Source organism: Anas acuta, chromosome 1 (genome assembly GCF_963932015.1).
Source record: "Anas acuta chromosome 1, bAnaAcu1.1, whole genome shotgun sequence".
NCBI lineage: Eukaryota > Metazoa > Chordata > Aves > Anseriformes > Anatidae > Anas > Anas acuta.
In genome coordinates, this window is record NC_088979.1 from 158,773,597 (window position 1) to 158,794,822 (window position 21,226).

The 21,226-nt window shown below is 37.3% G+C and overlaps 1 protein-coding gene across 4 annotated transcripts in view; it reads right to left on the reverse strand.

Annotated features, from left to right (window-relative positions):
* CDK17 (cyclin dependent kinase 17) overlaps positions 1-21,226 on the reverse strand; it is a 94,138-nt gene that overhangs the window by 45,816 nt on the left and 27,096 nt on the right. For 2 of the 4 annotated variants that reach the window (XM_068668703.1, XM_068668702.1), the window contains exons 2-3: positions 13,319-13,467; positions 8,825-8,863 (exon numbers count right to left, since the gene is read on the reverse strand). In XM_068668703.1, the coding sequence (XP_068524804.1) occupies positions 8,825-8,863; positions 13,319-13,436 (157 nt within the window). In that variant the 5' untranslated portion in view covers positions 13,437-13,467. The remainder of the gene's footprint in view (positions 1-8,824; positions 8,864-13,318; positions 13,468-21,226) is intronic. The other 2 variants (XM_068668718.1, XM_068668710.1) reach the window with 1 other exon arrangement.

Genomic DNA, 21,226 nt, shown 5'->3' on the forward strand with positions numbered 1-21,226 from the left:
TCATCTGATTCTTGTTACCCTTACAGATACAGCTTGTTTGGTGTTGCCTGGAGGACAGAAAAGCCAGCACCCCTGCACTGAGCAACTGCAGGGTGAGTGCAGCTGAGCGGAGCCTTGCCAGGCGCTTTTGGAGCTGCTGCTCTGAGGGCATGGCACAGCTGGGATCTGCTCACAGCTTCCCTCTGTGCTGTGACAGGGAGCAATCTGGGATGCTGTTTCATCACCCTGACTCATACTCGCACATGCAGGGATCCCAAAACCTTGCTTTTCCTTCCAAAATAAGAATACAGCTAGGAATCCTCATTTCACAGAAAGCAGAATTTCAGCGAGAAAAGAAACCAACAAACAACTTGTAACCTAAGCAAAACAGGGACTTGAAGGGAGCTCCTTTTCTCCCGCAGAACTCCCACACATGTACAAAAACCCTGGATATATTAGGGACTGATAGTCTAAAACAAGAGGCAGAAGTACACAGACAGAAACACTCAAGGATAGGCCAGTGACTTTAAAAAGTAATTATGCAAGGATTTTTTGCATCTAACATGAATAATAGATTAAGACAAAAATCACTTTAACCCAGCAGCTGTAGGAAACAAAATAAAAAGCCAAAAAAAGGCTTCAGGCAGAAGGTAGAATTTGAAAGGACATGTCAGCACTGCTGTGATCCTACCCGCAGCTTTCCATTAGCATCCTTCATAAACACAGCTTCAGAGGGGGGTGAATAAGAGGAAGACTACACCAGGCATCCGTGTATACGTATGTGAAGAGAGATTGGTGCCTTCACCTCTAAAACTCTGTGCATCTCTGGCCTAAGTATTTATTTCTAATCATCTCTTTTTATTTGAGCCTCAGCTTCCTTGTTCTGTGCATTCAATACTACACCGATGCTAGGGCAGTAGGCAGTACATTTCTTCCTTGCCAATTTTTGAACAAAACCTAGCTACTAACACCATGACAGAAAACACATTGGTTCGGATATAGCACAACCTCTACATTCATTTTCTACATATTAAAAGTTGCCTTCTGCTTTCCAACTTTCTTACTAATCTTTAGTTGAATTTCACCCAGCTTTTAGACCAAAAATCTAACCATGAATCTGTACACAATGCTGAACAAATGAATGCTAACTCTGAAAATGTAAACCACCGTTCAGTGCACGGTTTGTTTTGTGAAGACAGTCATCACTGGGTGTGACTACAGCGCTTGGTGGGTTCCAGTTTCTTGCTTGCCTAATTTTGAAATTATTACTTCATTTTATTACCTGTATATGTAATAAGTAATATATGTATAATATGTAAAATTAAAAAATATATAAATATATAATTCTACATAATTTCTAAAATACGTAATCCTACTTAATTTCAGTTGTTTCTAAAACAGATTTTCAAGAAAACCAACTCAAAGATATTTTTTCTGGGAAAATATGGGAAGCAAAACTCTCCTCCCTTTGACCAAGCCCTGATACACCAAAAACAGCAAGAGCCCCTCAAATTCCCCCAAGCTCTAACAGTAAACCTTATAACCAAGTTCTCAGAAAATTTCTTTAGTATGGAAGTCTACTGCTAAAAAACATTCAAATGTTTTTCAGCTCAGACTCTAGTGTCACTATCATTGGAGGCTAACTTAAACCTTGAGCAAAGTGCTGAGACAGAGTGATGTGTAACTGAAAATACCTCTTATGTGGCAAGATTTAGTGCTTCTCACAAAAATGAAAATTCTGCATGAACAATATTCAGTTTCTCATTACAATGAGAAAAGTAAGATGCCAGCATACACCTCAAGAAGGGTCAGAAAGTACCAGAGTCATGACAAGGAAAAGGCAGGGCCATATGGCTTGAGGCAAAGCTGTTTACAAGTGAGACAGTATAACATCTTGGTCCTGTCAAATCGTACCCTACATCTAGATATTTGCATTTTCTGATGAGTCTAGTATAATTAACCGCATTGGAGCGTACCCACACATGTGGACTACATTTGCATTCACATATGTATGAAGTTGACAGTTTCTGTTGTATGTTACATTTTTTGTCTTCCTGATCAAAAGTTCATCTCTAAAAACTGTGTAGCACATTAAAAAGGTCAGAACTTTTGAATACACCAAATGATTTAAGCAAAGATTAGGTTTTATGCTAGTAATGAACATAAAAGTGTGATGAACAGACATGATTATTTCAAAAATGTATTTTCCTTGTGGCACTGGTAGATTTGGATATATTTTACAGTTTAAAACAGAACAACTAAAATATCTTAACATATAAAAAAAGTCTGGTCAATAAGGATAAACACAGATAGAATTAATGGCAAATGGCTAATTTATATAAAATTAAATATTAATGTTTAATATAAGATCTAATTATACAAAAATAACTTTTGTAATCAGAGGCAACTATTACCTTTCTGCACAGTCATACGTACTGTTCTAAATTATGGAACCCATTACAAAAGTTAGCAAAAATAATTTAGGTCATGTAGTAGGCCAGGCATAACTACCTGCAAACAATGAAATGAAGTTGCAAGCGCTCTCAAATTATTAGTATGCTTTTTACTAAGAGAACTATTAATGGTACTTGATTACAAGGTGTTTTTTTTTTTTAATCCTTGTACGTATTTTTTTTTTTTTAAAGGAAGGATCACATAGCATTCTCTTTTTATGATGGTATAACAAAGACTTATGATCTGAAAAAGTCTTTTTGTTATACCCTATGCAGCTAAATTTGCATTGTGGTATGCTATAAACATTTAAAGTAATGGTCACATGAATTTTCATTTGTGTGCTGCCTCCTCCCTGAAAGCGACAGTAACATGTAAGAGTTGGAACAAATATTGAAAATGATCAAGCAAACTCTGCTGAAAGTGAATTTACAAGGCTGTTTATTATTATTATTTGTGCATTTTAAACATATAAACACTTAAAAGCCACACTTTCAAAAACAGTATTTAACACTGTTCAACAGTCTCCAAGACCCCTAAGTCACAATTTCAATTCAGCCACTTTAAGAATTCATTTTTTGCAATATTAGTAGTACTTTGAATCACTACATTTGAAGGATAGTGCAGCAGTTTTTATCGTGACATTATAGTGCAACTGATTTTTCTTGAATAAGATGAGTCAAAGCTATCTATAAAAGTTATATGCCTTTATTATATACATCTATGAATTGCCTCTTATAATTTTATCTCTGTGATTATAGGTTTGGTTTGTCTTCAAAAAAAATGTTTCACTATATAAAACTCACTAACATTCCTTAAGTTAGCATCATTGTACTTGGTAAATATAACTCAGAACCACCCAAAGGCTTAGCTGACATGATTTTTTTTAGAGAGGAGGAGGTGTTTCTGGTACTACAGTAGATATATCTTCATGGTGCTATTGGTTTAATGTTCCGCTACAGCTAAAAAAAACAATGATCAGAAATTACAGGGGAGTAATCACCATGCAAACGGATGGGTCTATTGCATTTTGAGCATCATACACAGATCTTGTCTTCCTCTCTCAAACAGATGAAAACCATAAAGGGCTCTCAAAAGTACTACAAGGGTGACCGAAGACAAAAACGCTGCTGCAGAAAGAATGCCTACACAGCCTCGGCCTGTTCCACTTCAAAAAGCAGCAACTGCAGAAGACGTGACACAATCCACAGGCTCGTAAGGGGACACACAGCTTGATCACCTCCTCCAGCCCAAGAGGCAGGGTCACTGTGAAAGCTCTCAGAGGCAGGGTAAGTACAACAGACGGAAGTGGTTCTTCACAACGCGCAGTCTGTGGAAACTCCTCACCACAGGATGTGACGAGCACCCAGAGCTTACAAGATGCAAGGGCAGACTGAACAAGCGACCTGCTTGGGGTTACTAAATGCACAGGAACACGTTCAGGAAGTCTCTGAACCAGAAACTATTAGAGTACCCATGGGAAATGCTGTTACATTTTGGGCTCTAATCTTAGACTTTCCCTGAATTGTCACCAGCAGAGACAGGAGGAAAGCTATCCAGGACTGTATCTGTCCTTACACTGCAAAACTCCTGCTGCAGGGGTGCAGCTGCAAGTGCTTTGTTCCCACTGTCACAAACACTCATTCCTGCAAGGGCCTCAGTAATTGTTTTTCTCTAGCTCTTTTTCCTCAGTCCACTCTACAAGCTTTAATTCCAAACTGATAAAGCTTATAATATGAAAAGCAAGCTGAAAGAGAGGAGGTGGTTCTTTTTGAATCGTATTGGGTCAGTTAATATAGTATTTGCTTCATATTCTGGCTACAAAATCACTTCATCTTTGTCTCATCTTTCAAGGATTAACTACTAAATTCAGTTCAACTCCTAAATTTCTTAAGATGTACTAATTACTATAGTACATTAAGACTAATCATGCAAATCTTTCCTTTAAATGTAAAAAAAAGGTTAATATTTTCCAAATGAAAATATTTAGACACATTATGCTAGTGTACAGAAAACTCATTTTTCTTCTCAGTGCCCTGAACCCTTTTTGAAATATGAACGTACCCTTTTGTTGTAATTATTTACACATACACACATGCGCACCTTTTTTATAACGCCAGATGCATGCTACCTTGCTAGGTGTACATCTTGGCAAATCTCTCAGTTTACAGTTGGGCAACACATAGTGACTGTACACTACTGCACTACTTGATTTTCAAGTTTGGTGTATGCTGAGCTGTTTTATGTTATTTGGATCATTTTCTTGTATTTCTTGCATCCTATCACTCAAACTTCTGTTATTATTGGCACAATACAAAATTACTACAACAGCACCATTGAAAGAAAATACTCTTCAAAATACAGGCAGCCTGGCTTACTGATGTTTTAAGAGTTGCTAAACCACATTGCTGATCTGTTTTATAAAACACACTTGTATTTTAAGAAAATACAGTGCCCAGTAAGGTACTGTCTTGCTGTGTTTGAAATAATGCCAACACCACTGCTAACAAACATGTAAGAAACAGAAAACTCAAATAAAATGCTGAAATCTTTCAATTATAAAGTGACAGAAATTTATGCTTAAGCATAAATGAAACCAATTTTTTATGTCATAAATAGGAGCACTGCCAGTATGGAGCAGAACAATAGTCAATATAACAAAGAAGCTTGTCCGCTGAATTAATTAAGAACAACTATTTTACGAGGTTATAAAGATGCCTCATCTTCTTCCTTTAACTGTAATTTAAAGTAACCACAAACGCTGGCCTGAAATTATTCCCAAATTCAGCATTTTTCAATATATCCCCAATGTTTCTTCTTCTTATCCATCTGTCTTAAAGGGCCACACCACTTCTTTTGTTCCTGTGCTGAATTTACTTAACTGGATTTACTTAATCTGAGATCCAGAGAGACTGCAAATTGCTTGGCATTTCTATGCAAGGTCTCAGCTACTGACATACTGTCACATGTCAGTCAGTCGGTGGATTAAGGAAAGAAAGTGTTTTCATTAGGAATGTAAATGCGTTTTAAAACACATTTTATGAATATCTAATACCAGATATTCAACTAACTCTTTTTATTTTTTTCAGGCCCCATGAGTATCTCTATTATGTGACAGAAAGACCAAGCTGGCTTTTAGATTTCACTGTCTGAATTGTGGAATGATATTTGCTTCAGCTAGCTTTAATAAAGAATCAAAATCACCTGTCATACGTGATGACATTTTCCCCTTAAATCAGGCATTGCTGATAGAGCTGAGTAAGTCTGCAAGAAAATGCATTATTCAGTAACCTCCATTCTGGAGATGGGAAACATACTAATGCATAAATATATTTTTGAATTTCATATAAATAATGTACACAACAGGAGTTTTGTCTAATCAAAATAAGACAGATGTTGGAGACCTAGACTCGGGCACCTATGACCTCAGAAACAGGAGTGAACCCAGGCATGCTCTATATTTTCAGTAAACGTGTAACAGTAAGCCTGACAATTCACAGCTGCTACCAGAAAGACTGTCCTAGGTCCTCCCCTAGCAAAAAGAAGGGTAATTTTGATTGAGGTTTCTGAACTAGGCCATCACAGGACACGCAGAGTGCTAAGTGCAGACACGAGGGAGGAGGCACAACTTCACTCATCACTTTTAGCTGCAGCTTGACTTTGGATTGGCTCAACTATGGTGAAATCTCATTAAATGCCCTGAGAATAAGCCACTGCTTTTTTGTAGGACAGAACTCTATGCAGTTTCTTTTCCATCTACCTTGACCTCACCCTTACTTCAGAAAACTTTCAGTGTGCTTTTTTTTTTTCTTCTTTCTCCATTTTGATAGAGAACGGGGAAATGTTAAAACTCTATGCAAATGAAACTAAATTTTCATTCTCTAGACAGCTTTGCATGAACCTTGCAATCATGATAACCTTTCAAAAATATTTATATCAACTGCTTCAAAGTTGTAAGTGCTACTGTTGTATAGCTCAATCATGTTTTAACATTATCTGGTACGTATTCATTTAACTAACCTGAGTGAATGCTGTATTAATGACCACTCAGTTATTACATGTCTGTTGGCAATAGACTGATGTTTTTTGGACTTGCAATACAAAATATTTTGAATAAACTGCTTTCCCGAAAAAGCTCTTGTCAAGAAGCCCCTTCTTCCTTCAGAAGTCCTACAATGTAAGTATGTGAATTTCTGACATTGTAGAGCTGATATCCTGCACTATACAATATTTAATTACACTGCTGGAAGCCTGTCAGACCCAATCAGTAAAATTAGTTGATTGCAGATGATGGCTCCCATGGAAGAAATATTTGAATAACCCAAAGCAGCTAGATATGCTGTTACCTGTTCTCTCATGGAGCTGCATAAAGAGCACTGCATAAATTACTGTATATTTATACATTATTTTATGAGATTGTTTCCGTGGACTCTGTTATGTGATACCCAGGAAAACATTAAACAGGAATATGCCCAGGAAAACATAAAACATTATTATGTGATGCACAGGAAAACATTAAACAGCTCTAAACATAGAGCAGCTATTCAAAACCAATGTATTTATTCATTAAATAATATGATGAAAGCTTCAAACTTGACTATTACAACATTACAAACTAAGCAGAACCTTTGAAGGATTCCTCCTGTTGCTTAAAATTAATCTATTTGAGTAGAGCAGTGATATCTAGAGCATGTCTTCTTCACTTGGAAGATGTGGCAGAAAATATTGGTTAGATAGTAGGAAAAAAATTCTGACAGAAAACTAAAGAAACACAACCTTCAGGTTTCTCCCAGAAATAAAAGTGAAGTATCTCAGCGACTACAATGGCACTGTAATGATCCTGTAATTTTATTTATTTATTTTTTTAAGGGTGGGTTGAATGACAAGCTTTTCCATGGATTCTGTATAAGCTATAAAATAAGAGATGATAACAAGGCAAAAATGAGATCAAGACATCTAAAATACACTACAAAAAGCCTTTCAAAGTTTAATTCATATACATGTATGATGAGCTTTTGGCTTCTGTCTAGGTATCGAGATGAAGAAGATCACAAACAAATGAAAAATATTCAAAGCTGAAAGTCTGCCTTCGAGATTTATATAATTCATACTGCTGACAATTCTCAAAACTGTAGTTCTAGCCATCAGAACGCTTACTTGAACACAAGTTCGATAGTTCTACATCTTCTATCATGCATGACATACCACCAGTACTTATTTTCCCTCTAAAACGCCCACTTCCAGAAGACATTACACTACACAAAATCCTTCACAGCGCCGTTACATGTACAATTTAAATCAACACATGTCAGCATTACAGCCAAGTATCCCTTGCCTCCCTCCTTGCCTTCCCACACACAACTACCCTGTAGCTCCCAACACAAATATCTGTGAGGCTACATTGCCAATCAAATCAGGAAAGAGAGGACCTATTTCCTTTCTGCCCTACTTTCAGAAAAAACAAACAACAACAAAAACAGCCAACGTTTATTTGGCTTTTCTGTACTTCACAAGTATATCTGAATGCCACTTGAGAACAAATTTCTACATCTTCATCAGTGAGCCTACGCTAGCAGAAATCTGTTGTACATGTATACACAGAGTCCACCTCTGCAGCTACGCACCACGTTCTCCTGCCAAACCTGTGCTCTGCTTCTGAAGGAACAGATTAAGGAGTGGACAAAAACTCCTCAAGACTACAGGTCTCTGAAGCATGCTTTCAGGCCCTGAATTTTCATGCTCATTTCACTTCATAAGCACTTCCACACACGAACAGAGCCTCCAGGTTTTGTGGGAAGGAGCAAATTAAAACAGAAGGGAAGAGAGAACACTATGTTGTGCAGGATACGTGGGATGGAAACAACGTACTGAACAGTAATAACAGAAATTGATGTATGCCACAGCACAGAAGGTACATACAGACTATAATAAAACCATTGTCAGGATGGTGTAAGGAAGAGTACGAGGTTCAGTATTTAGCTGTGACAACTGCCAGTTATTTGTGGTAATCTGTAGTTCTGGAATGAGCTCTATCACTTCTGGGGACTTTTTTTTTTTTTCCTCCCCAGCATTTGTATATTGATACTTTCCACCAGTATCAAGAAAGACATTGTACTGATTTATTACTTGTAAGTATTTCTGTGCTCATATTTTCAGTCCAAGAACATTGTCTTGAAAATATGTTGCAATTCACTGTTTTCCTTACATACTCAAGGAATCACACACAGCAGATGGGACTTTCTCAGCTGTACTGAAGATGATATGAAATGACTACAACTACATAAAAATTTGGCTGTTCTAAGACAGCACTGCAATGTGTCAATTTTACAAACGTTTATTCTTCTTACCAGAGTAGTAACTAGTCATTAAGGCCTTAAACCTAAAAAACACTTACGCACTTTACTGTAGCTGATCCTTCCATTATTACTCACACCTGTAAAATTACAAAAAAATTATGCAAGTGTTTGTGAGAGTAGATCCCATGATCATACGACTGAGCTACAACAGACTAAATGGAGATAAATATTATTCTATGATTCTGTGAAGTTCATGAAGTCAATTCCATCAGAACCTCACTTGTTTTGTTTTAGCAAGTATGTATACATACATAAATATATATAAAGAAAAAAAAAGGCATTATATAATGGCTTTCCAACCAAATTGTTACTTATATATTAACGCAAGAGCTGTGGATGTATTTATGAACATATCTTGTAATTAATCTTAAAAGCATGCTTGGAGCTTATGGTAATGTATTTAATAATATTAGACAATACAGCCCGATTTTTCACTTTCATTAGAGAGCATATGAATATGTGTTTAAAGCATTTGCATAAATTTTACAGTTAATTGGGTTTTAAATATGCATGATTTGGATGTTACTTCTAGCCAAATTTCATTACTATGTCATTGGCAAGGAAAAATTTCAGGAGCAAATTTAGTTGTCAAGTGCTACAAATTACCATTTAGTATTTTTAATATTAATCTGAATACATATATTAACGTAGAACCTAAAATTAAAGAAACAAGCCAGCAAAATGTTATTGTGCTTGAATCAAGACAATTAAAAAACAAACAGCAAATCCAACTAGTTAGTTTTGTATGTTAAAACATCAGAGACCATGACAAAGCTGCTGTTTTCAGATGACAAAATACCCCAAAGTATCCTTTGTACAGCCCACAGTTCATAAGGCTTCAGATGTGTATTAGGCATTTCATCAGTCCCTCTACTTTTACGGTTTATGCATCTGATTATGTGATGCTTTCACACCCAAAAGCCAATTATGATGAATGTAATTTGTAAGGCAGATTTAATCATACATAGGTTTCTGGTCACAAAGTAATTTGATGGTGTTCCAGAAAGAATACTGTTGATTATTCCACATTCAGTGCAATAGCTCTGTGCTACGGCATTGCTATTGCACCGAACAATATGGGTTGATCCCGGCTAATCCCATTTTGCTGCTGATGGGTAAGTGCTGCATGCTGAGACTGTACTGACATAACATGATGAAGGAGGCTGTGTGTGAAATGAGACTGCATACAAAAGGTCAGCTGATTCAGTGGTATCAATGCATTGCGAAAAAATCAGAAGTTACGCATCTATTTTTACATCTGTGAACTACAAATGGGACAATTTGTTCTACATTAGGAGTAATGTTCTCTAAAACCAATCTTCAAACAACCCACTCAAATGTTAGAGCTAATGACAAGGTAGGTCTATGGATGAGAGCGGCAGCTACTTGGAATCAGAGGCAATTGTTCTGGGAGAGGAAAAGTTTGAGAGGGTGCTGAGCAAGACTGGCTACTTCAGAAGGGCAACTGTGACAAAGGGTCCCTGGTATTATGTGCATGTCATCTACATCTGGAATCACAGTGCTGAACTGTAACTTTCAAATATAGATTTTACAGGACACACATGAAAAATCAGAGATGAGTATGGATCCTAGGTCAGCACAGAAGTGGATTTCTATGAATGTAGTCTCTAAGGTGCAGCTGAACACACTTTTCAGGAAGAAAAAAAGCTGGCTTGTATAAAAAATGTCTTTCAGTGAACACAGCCATCAGAATGGAATGACAGAAGACAAGACAGGTTAATCTCTAGGAAGAAAAAAATAAAAACAAAACAAAACTCACGACAGCAGAAGAAAATTCTGTTGTAAATGCCTCTGGTATTTAGGTTCTACCCTTGCCTTTGGCATGGGAAAGAGAGTTGGCTAAACTGCATATGAAGAACCACTTTTTGAAGACTGTCTGTACCCTGGACTTCGATTCTCCATAGATGAAGATATTGGCTTGCTTTTGCTTACTACAGTGTGCTTTCTAAGTTCAAGACCAGACCCAAAGTCTGCAAAATGGTCACATTTGTGTTTCTCTATTCCACAGGGTAGAAGTGCAGTTTCTTCCTCTTAAAAGCAAAACTAGGGGAGAAGGTTGCTCCTGTCTTCTCAGATCAGCATTACCGCAGTAAAGAAACGCACTTCTGAGATCTTAACGTAGCCATCTTTTCCAACCCTAATGACTCTATCAACTCATAAGCCGCTCTTTAAGAGACTACTTCTTCTCATGTATCCCCATTTGATATTTACAGCTAGTACAGGCTTCTTCGCACTCCAATTGCACATATAAAGACACTGAAGCAAGCCCTTCTCATTTAAGCATTCCTCTGTCAGTAATTTTTATGTCCATTGAAGGACCATTTTCCAAGGCGTGTTCACTACCTAACCCTAACTTATCTTTCACCAGAAGAGGGAACTCATTTCCTGTCTTTTTTTCAGCAATTGTTGCCGAAATCTTGTCTCCTGTGATCCATCTGAAAACTACTCCTTCCAACATATCTTAAGTAGTGGGAAAGTTAAGAGTTTCCTTTAGAAAAGCAGGACTAGCTGGTGCAGCAAGCATTTTTCCAACCTTACATTCTAAGAGTTCTTGAAGGAAAAAAAACACAAGGTACTATCTTGTTCACCTCTGTAAGATCAAAGTTAAAACTGATACTAATACAAGCACTGTGAAAGTATCAGAAAAGGGAAACAAATGGCAGTAAAACTATTTTAAATGACAGAAATGAATTAAAGATTACATGTAGCAACAGTACAATCTGTGTTTACTATCCTTCCTCTTTGAAAAAGATCTACAACACTTTAATGTATCCAAAGGTATTCTATTATGGCATTGAAAACATCTTGCAGTTCTAAACATAGTATGTATCATACCACAAAATATTGGCATATAAGCTTCCTTTTGGCCAGTGAGATAATGTGGAAAGCAAAGTAAAATGAGTATTGGAAGATAAATAATTAATTTGTAACTAGAAACATTTTAAATATCTTCAGAGAAGTTAGGTCTGTCAAAGTTGGTTGAGAAACACGCAGAAGACATCTAAATATTGCTGCTTGAGATAATTCTCATATATTATAAACCACAAACAGAGTTATACATGGTTTAGGATAGCATGAGCTCACATTTCAGAAACTCATTATTGTGTTCTTTCTACCTTGAGCTAGAACACAGAATGTGATCAAGTTTAAATCAAAGCCTTTTTATTTTTCCTGGGTGCAGTTTTCAACTGAATCATTTCAGTAACCCAGTTCACTACATTCACTGATGCTGGTGACAATTTTTGATGCTTATTTCCCAGCACAGAAGTAATATTCTTAGCACTTATTCATATAATGGAATCAATCTATCAGAATTAGATAGAGGTCTGAAGAAAATATGAGTCAGTAACAAAGGCTAATGCAAGCAAAACCAAGTTGGACAACTGCTCAGAACGTCTCAAAGTATTTTATTCATACTAGTGCAAAAATACTACAATTATTGTTTTGGAGTAGATCTGTTGTATAAATTCATAAAGCTCTAACAGACATCATTTTCCAAGCCATCGGGCACAGCCCATGATGAAGACAATAGCGATGAACAAGCCAGGGATTAAAGATAAAAATGAAAAACACTAATAGTTTTGTTTTGTCAAAGGTAAAGTCAGTTTGGTATGCAACAGATTTTGGATGGGGTTTAAAAGTCTGCAGGGCAAATTCCATTGCCTCTACTTCTGTTTAAATTTCCCAGTCCTGCCTGAATATTCCCATTGAATATTCAGAAACACTTACTGGTGTGAGGAGAAAAAAATTCAGATCACTTGATACCTGAGAAAATCTTAGATGTCAGCAGAACAAGAAGTAATACTAATCAGCACAGAAGATGAAATATGACTTCAATGCTGCAGCCAAGGAAACAGAACAAAGAAACACAGTCTCTTCTAGTTGCTATTACTGCAACTTGGATTCAGATGCAGTATTATCATTCCCGTGGATATTACAGCAGCCAGTACGCTTATGGAATCAGCGAAAGAACTGAATAAGAATACACAAACAAGATAGGTGTCCTGGATGTTTCTAAATGCATTCATATTGTTGAAGAGAAGTTCTATTCAAAGACACGAAGAGGCGACAGTTTTCAGACTAGTGCACTACATCACCAATGATAATGTAAACAGTTTTATTCAAAATACTTAAACAATTATTATCAATATATTACTGAATAACGATTTTGGGAAATAAACTGAATTTGAAGCCATATGAAGTTGATGTAAAACCCTTTAAAGTCATACAATAAGGTGTTTATTGAAAGAGCATTACAATCCTTGCTGCTCACTACATTAAAATAGCAAATTAGGAAGCTTTGGATAAAGAGCTGTATAACAGTTTCATATTAAAGTAAACCAATAAATGACAACATATCAGACTGTTAAAAGAACCAGACTAGACAAATGTGAGTTAAATTAAAAGCTTGATGAGGAATTCCATGCAGCTATGAAAAATGAAAAAACCCAGCACCATTCACTCAAGCAGGACCTGATCAAATTGGTATTTGAATGAAAAGATATGCTTACCATTATCTTTGCTGCTGTTCTCTTCAATTGTCATTTGTTCTGCTAGCTCAGACAACGATTCATCAATGGTCTGGCTTCCACGCAAGGTTAAGGAAAGTCTCCTCTTAAACTTTTTCATTCTATCAATATTAAGTCTGGCTTAAGGAAGCCTGAAAAGAGAGATTAAAAAACAAGAAGTGAAAAAAAATATTAGTTAATCATTAAACCAATTAACTAACATAAAAACGGAGGAAGACTTCAAGAAATTAAAGTCAATATGCAAGTTATCCATAAAACATGAATATCCTTAGACAAAGTTAGCTCTACTGGACTGGAGAAGAATGTCTAGAGACGTGCCCATACACTTTTGCAATTTTGGTTAACTGTTAGAGAAAGCAAAAATCTTTGCTTAAGAAAAAAACCTATCAGCTAATTTGATCGCTATTTAATTTCACAATCCAATAATAAAAATTAGCAGTCATTGGAAGACTTGACAAGCGCACACTACAGCCTTCTTTACTGCACTTCCCCTGCAGTCCCTGTCACCAAACCTTCTGAGGACGATGATGGTGAATCTTCACCCCCTTTCAGCCCATCTGCTTAAGGATAACAGGTTACTGACCTGTTCTGTGTCTCGCCCTTTTCACAAGAGGAGGAAGTGGACAACACTAAAAGCCTTAAACACAAATGCAATTCTCTAACCCAATCCTACCTAGGCAGATGACAGCCAGGGCCTGACAATAACAGCTAGAATGGATGCTCCTCTCCAGTCTGGCAATAAGACTAAACTGGGAACAAAACAGAGGCACCTTCTCTGTGCAAAACTGTAGGCAAACAAAGAAGCAATAATAACAAAGGTATAGGTAGATAAGCATGTTGCCACAGGTCTAAGCTGGTAAGTGAACTTTGTCATGTAAGGGCAAACACATGGTGCACTGTAATAAGCACACTTCTGTCTTTCATTTCCCCCTATGGATAATTCACCCTAAGTGTTATTTCACAGGAACTTGTTTGTCTGCTCATAGCCTCAAATACACACATACAGGCAGTGTCAAACACAAGCACAGCATACTTTCATTTCTGAGCTGCTCTTATCTTTTCTCCTGCTTCCATCAGCCTCTTCACACTCCAAAATGCATAATTCGCATACAAAATTAGAAAATCAAGTTTTCCCTGATGTCCTCCTCCAGAGAAATGCAAAAAGTAGTACTTTAAATATCTACACTGAACAACAAATTCTGAATATGATTACTTTCATATTGACAACATCCCTCTAAGCAAACACTTCGCAACTGCGTAGCTTACTCTTTGTTTAGATATTAGATAATAAAAAGGAGAACAAACTGGTGGAAGAAACTGGAAGTGGTTGTTGAAGGTAGGAGAATGCCTATGCACCCTAAAACATCACAAGTCTACACTGCACGCTACAGTAAGTAACACAGGGATGGATGAGAGATGACCTTTGGGATTTGAGCCCAACAGCCTGATACGAACAACACAAACACTGACAAAGAAGGAATGGTGTCCAAGGGGAGAGGTGGATTACACAACAAGGTTAACACCTTAGACAGCCACAGCTACTACAGTAGTAGGCAGAAAGAGGCATTGTGTACAGACACGTAGAAGAAAAATAACCTTCTGGAGATGCTGTTAGGCCAGCAGTTTCCAAACTGCACTCTTCTTTTAATGCATTTCTGTACATGCAATAAAGCCACACCTTAGCATGAATAATTTCTATCTCCTCTCACTCAAAAGCAGGATATTCTTATTGTTAAGAAACTGAACTCAGAGCATGTTCCAAGGGAACTTTTCCTGTTCAGGACCTGCTCTAAAGAAGTTATTTGAGACTGTTGTGTTTCTGTGTTTAACTTTTTCAAAATGCTAGCCTATGTTTCTTCTTAAAAATTGAGTCTTTAAAAATATATATCAGGGCACATTCTTCATTTGTGGTTTTACTTGGTTCTCCTACAGTGTTTTTGAAGCCTGCATCTCCCTACATGTATTACTCTCAAAAAGGATACATGGAATTTTTAGCTATGTAATGCCCTAAAGCTAACTGAAAGCACAACAATTTCTTTCCAATTTTCCACTTGGGCAGTAACTGAAAAAACAGATGCCTTTATATGGAAACAGGCTGTTCCTGGCTTTTAATCTTGCAAATATTTAAGCCTACACAATTTTCTAATCAAAAAGAAGATCTACTGCTGAACAACATTACATACAAATGAACAGACACAAATTAGAAAATCCAAGAGATTCTAAATCTCAAGATAATATAAAAGTACATATTTTGTTAACTATACTTACAAAATTCCTCCTGTTACAGAAGGGCTCGTGGAGTGCTGAAGCACCAATTTTACCAAGATTCTTAGCAAGTTCAGGACTTGACTTTGAAAGATGCAGTAAGACTGACAATTTTCCCCTAATTTTTTAGTAATTGTGAGATGAATGTGCACAGTTATTTTTGTTTTGGAGCTTTAGAACAGAGCCCAGAACAGAGCCACCAGCAGAAAAGAGATGAAGATAAGGTGGTAAATGTAGGCCTCTCCTTTACTAAGAGTCCAGAGGAGGACCACAAGGATGATCAGAGGGCTGGAGCACCTCTCCTATGGGGACAGGCTGAGGGAGTTGGGGTTGTTCAGCCTGGAGAAGAGGAGGCTTTGGGGAGACCTGACAGTGGCCTGCTAGTACCTAAAGGTGGCCTACAGGAGAGCTGGGGAGGGGCTCTGTGTCAGGGAGCGTAGTGATGGGACAAGGAATAATGACTTTAGATTAAGAGTGGGTAGGTTTAGATTAGACATTGGGAGGAAATTCATTACTATGAGGGTGGTGATGCCCTGGCACAGGCTGCCCAGAGAAGCTGTGGATGCCCCATCCCTGGAGATGCTCAAGACCAAGCTGGATGGGGCCTTGGGCAACCGGGTCTGGTGGGAGGTGTCCCTGCCCATGGCAGGGGGTTGGAACTGGGTGATCCTTAAGGTCCCTTCTAACCCAAACCACTGATTGTATGACTTGACTGTTCTGTTTTGTAGATTTATCTACTCTGAATTTCCAAATTGCATCCAAAACAAATATTTGAGAGGTCATAGCAGATAGATGCATAAACTTGAATGCAGCTAATGGAAATTCTAGTCTTCTGCAGACAGAATGAGGACAGGCAATCTGATACAGTACTATCTGTTACAACCCAGAAAAGCTAGCAGAGACATTTGTTCAATCCTTAAATTGATATGAAATCAAGGAAGAAGCAATGTATTAAAGCAACTACTCCTTCTTACAAATGACTTCCAGTCTAACCCTGAACTCCCAGCTTTCATCGTTAGAAGCACCACTATTAAATCCTTCCAAACTGTACTAAAATTTACCTTTCATACACATTTTTCCTCCTCAGAACCAGCAACAAAGTTTTCAATGCTCACTGTCATTAGCTCAGTTTGCTTCAACAGCCTCAAACTCCCACTTCCCTCTCAATGTCATTTAAATGTATTCTCTACAGTGCATTTCTAAAAACAAACTCCCCAGTTTTTAAATCATCTAGGTAAAATCAGATTTAAACACGTGGGTTCTGGCTCCCTTTGTCTGTATCAGGCCCATCCTTCCCACAACGCCTGTACTACAGCACTTTTCGTTTGGCCAAACCAGATGTCCACAGCACCCTAGATATACAGCACAAACATACTGAAATATTTACATTCTGTATTAATATCTAGATTCCACACTCATCAAAAATCAGAGGCCTTATGATGCTGATAGCTAAAATCCTGTCCCCCCAACTCCCAGCCCCCGACACACTCAAGTGAAAAAAAGGAATGCAGGTCTTTATATGCAGTTAGCATATGCTATGTGCTTAATCCTTGTAAGCTTAAACAAATTCAGCTGAAATTTTCAGAAGCAATGAAAATATTTAACAGCTTACATTTTAGCTGGTTTATTTCAGGAGGGTCAAAGACACTGATGGCTCACCAAGATCTGGCTGATTCAAAGCCCTTTGAAGTCAGTGGGAACCCGTCCTTGAACTTCAATAAGCTTTGGATCAGACTAAGTGCTGACTCTTCTGTTTCCAGATGTTAAATTGCATTAAGATGCATCTACATAGAGATTAAGCATTTTAAAATTTACTTTTCCACTTAGGCACACAATGAAGTTGCTACTTGGCTGTTTTTACAAGCTGCTTTACAAGAGGGTGAGGTGCTTCCCAAACATCTAAAGGCAGTTAGAAAAACACATTATCTGAAGACAACAGCTGAAGTGGGAGGAGAGGACAAGTCCAGAAACCTTCAGTACCAGCAGCCTATAGCAACAGCATGGACATGGGACAAGCCTCAAAGAATTGCTACGGGACTAAAGCCACCAGCAGGGGCTTTAAAAGAAAGCAGACAGCAGCATGGCCAGTCCGAAGTAGCTCACCCAGTAGCTCAACATCAGCTCGTGGGATCGAAGGAGGCAAACACATAAAAGGGGCACCAGTCCGATTTTGTGAAATGTACAACCTAGTACATTTCCACTGCAGTGGGCCAAACTGGGTGAAGATGGTTTTTAAAAAGTGAAAAACGGTACAAGTATGGCAATTTGGTAGAGATCTGAAGATTCCACTGAGACTTACATTTTTTAGAAACTAAGATGGAAAAATCAAGTATGCTGTTACTGACTGAAAAATAAAAACTGTCTGCACTACTAGGAACAAGAACAGCAAGAACCGTGGCACTCTCTCATGCAGTCCTTGGTATTGCGGTTCTTCGTGATTCTCAAAATCCCTGGCATCATCCACCCGTGTCTTTCAAAGCTGAGCAGTTGATCATTCAACTCTCCACCAGCGTTTTAATTACACCAGTTGCGTGTCTGTTATTTTCAAGCACATAATAAACTATGTGTCACTCATTTTTTTGGCTGCATTAATAACTTCAGATGCATATCAGTCAAGAATAAGTATTTCTGAAGGTGATAATCCAAGCTTGTGTCAGAAAGAGAAGTCTGAAAAACTCTGAGCAATGAAAACAACATTAATTAAAAACAGAAACAGGAAACACCTGTCAAGGATATTGTCCCCTTAATTTAAAGAAGAAAAACAGCTTTCTGTAGTTTGCTTTTATTAAACTGTTCTCGATCTACCTGAGTTTGGAAAAGGAAAAGAAAAAAGCTACTGATGACACCAACATCTTGCACATCAAATACAGAACAAAATTAATCACACTGTGAAATACACGGCTAATTCATCTAGGATCATAAACCAACAGTTTGAGTACTTGTAAAATTCACATCTAATAAAGATGCACTTCCTTACAATCACAATTCCACTCTAAAAGAATAGATTATACAAGTGGCATCTTACTCATTGCATCTGTTCCAACTTGCATTTGTTCACATCAGGCCAAAAAAAATAATTCTACTGTGTTTTTCCATGCTCAGCCTTTAGAAACAACGTGACTAGCCAACTAGACTCTCTTCTGCTTAGGAGCAGAACCACTTCAAAAGTTATCTTTTACGCTGCATTTGGTCAAAGAACTGACATCACACAGATAGAAGCAACATCTAACAAATAAGACCCTTGTTACTGATTAAAAAAAAAAAAGCATGAAGTCAAATATCAGTGCCTAGTTTGACCTCCCAGCAACAGAAAAAAAAAAGGCAAAAGGACCCTCACAGCCTCCTTTTTATGAATAAGACAATATTCAATATGGAATTAATCTTCTATGGTAAGGTTCCTTTTTATGTATTTATAGATCGCAACCAATTAATTACTGAGAACTGGAAGCACAAACGTGTTCATAAAGCTTAACTTCTTATCACATGCTGGTTTTCCTACCTAATGTAGGCAAAGAGACTCCTCCCAATGTGAATTAGAGCATCTATATTCAGCTCCTGATCTAGACCATCAACTGGAAGAACTTTTGCATACAGAGGAAATATATGGAAATTGGCCTGTCCTAATTTAATTTAGATTAGGAATGCATTTCCTTTTCTCCCTCCCCCTAATAATCCTTTTGCCTTTAAATAGTAATGAAGTACAGATATCAAAACAAATCAAAACAAAACCACAGAACCTTTATGTTTAAAAACAAACAAATGAAAACAAACATGAGAATCATTACTCTGCGTATTTAACTATACCACTGAAAGGAACAACCTCCCCCTGGCCTGCCAAAGGGTTAAATCTGGTAGTCCTCTTTCCTGTCACATACTTGCCTTTTTTCTCCTGGACTCAGAAAATTTTACTGAAGCAATCACAGCAAGATTACATGTTTTAAACTGTACACACATATTCTCTCCTGTATACAGTAGCAATATCAAATAACAAAAAATATCAATAAAGGCATTGTATTTTATATCTCCCTAGATTAGATAGGTTGTACTAATGCTTCATGTTAATTATCAAAGGTTCTGTTCTCTCACCAGCCAAGTGAAAAAACACAGTACAAGTCTGGTTAAACTGGCTGACATTTAAGCCAACAAAATCAATGAGCTGACTGGCAAAGCTTCTTGCATTTGCTGTTAGACCCATAAACTGAAAGTCTTTTTTCCTTCTTGGAGGGGAAGGTAAAAACCAAAAGGCTGCGTGAATATAATGTATATATTACCAATGAGCCATGGAACTTTCCATCTCTAAATATATAACGAGCACTGGAAACCAAAATGTCTGTAATGTGACTGGGTTGGATTAATACACGTAAAGTGCCTTAACACAGCTTCTGTAAAATATATCTAAAAACTGTGCACAGAAAGCTTGCTGCCCCCTAATTGCTTTAGTAACCAATTTACAGTGTTGGAGTCATCACTTCTGGGACCATCTTTCTTTAGCCTTGCAAACGAGCCAGTCTTTGGAAGAAAACCAAGCAGAAAACCTCTTCAAGGCTCAAGAATACTAACTGTAAAACTGAAAACGAACTGCGCTCTTCTGAGGGCCTGAACAATTTTATCAATAAAAGGTCTGGACTTTCAAAAGATAAAGGGTTTCTTTTATTGTCAGGATTCGGGCACAAAATGGAAGAATCTCACACAGGAGCACCTTTGCTTAACTTCCAGTAGTTCTCAGTCCAGCATCACCCGTCCTGGAAGCAACTTCCATGACTTGTCTTCAATACTTTCTTTTTGTTGTGCACCCACACAAAAAAATTGCATTTACAACCGAAGACTTAGGCCAATGAAAAGCTTCAACGCATCTCATTATTTGTGAATCAAGCACCACAAAACACAACAAAAATATTGTAACACAGTAAACTAAGATTAAAAACTGAAGACATCACTGATTTGGCTAAACAAATAATAGCCACAAAAATTTCCAAGCAAGTTTTTAAAAAGTTTTGGTCTTTTATTCTTAAAACAGAAGTTAATTACACTTAGCCCAAAAGGCCTTACATTAACACTCCTCCCCCCAAAAAAACAAAACACCTCTTAAAAAACTCTTCCACAATTATTGTATGCATACACATTTCTGTGCATGTGAGTAATATCAAAGAAGTCAGGAATGGTTTAAAAAGACATCTTTGGATGCATTCCTCTTATACTTCTATGTGTGCAAAAGGCAACTCGTCAAAAAAAAGCTGCAAAGGAAATAAAGCAATTTTTTTCGGGGGAGAGGGGAATAAAGTACAGTGTAACAACACAGAGAATTTTCAGTTAGATAAAAAGAGACAGCATAAACAGTATGTTCTACAGTACTGACAGCATACATGATATTTTACCTATTAAAAATGACAGGCCACATTTAATAGCCGATGCACTGAAGGCATTACATTAGGACATAAAACAAGACATTAAGATAAAATTAGTGTGATAGAACAGACTCTTTGGAGACTTATTTAATGCATTAGATGTATGCTCAATATAGTCTGTTTTCCTAGAGATTTCTGATAACAATAAAGAGTGGTACAATTACTGTTTCTGAAACAGAGATGCAATACCTTGGCTAAAACTAAGAAAGTCACTGCTGAC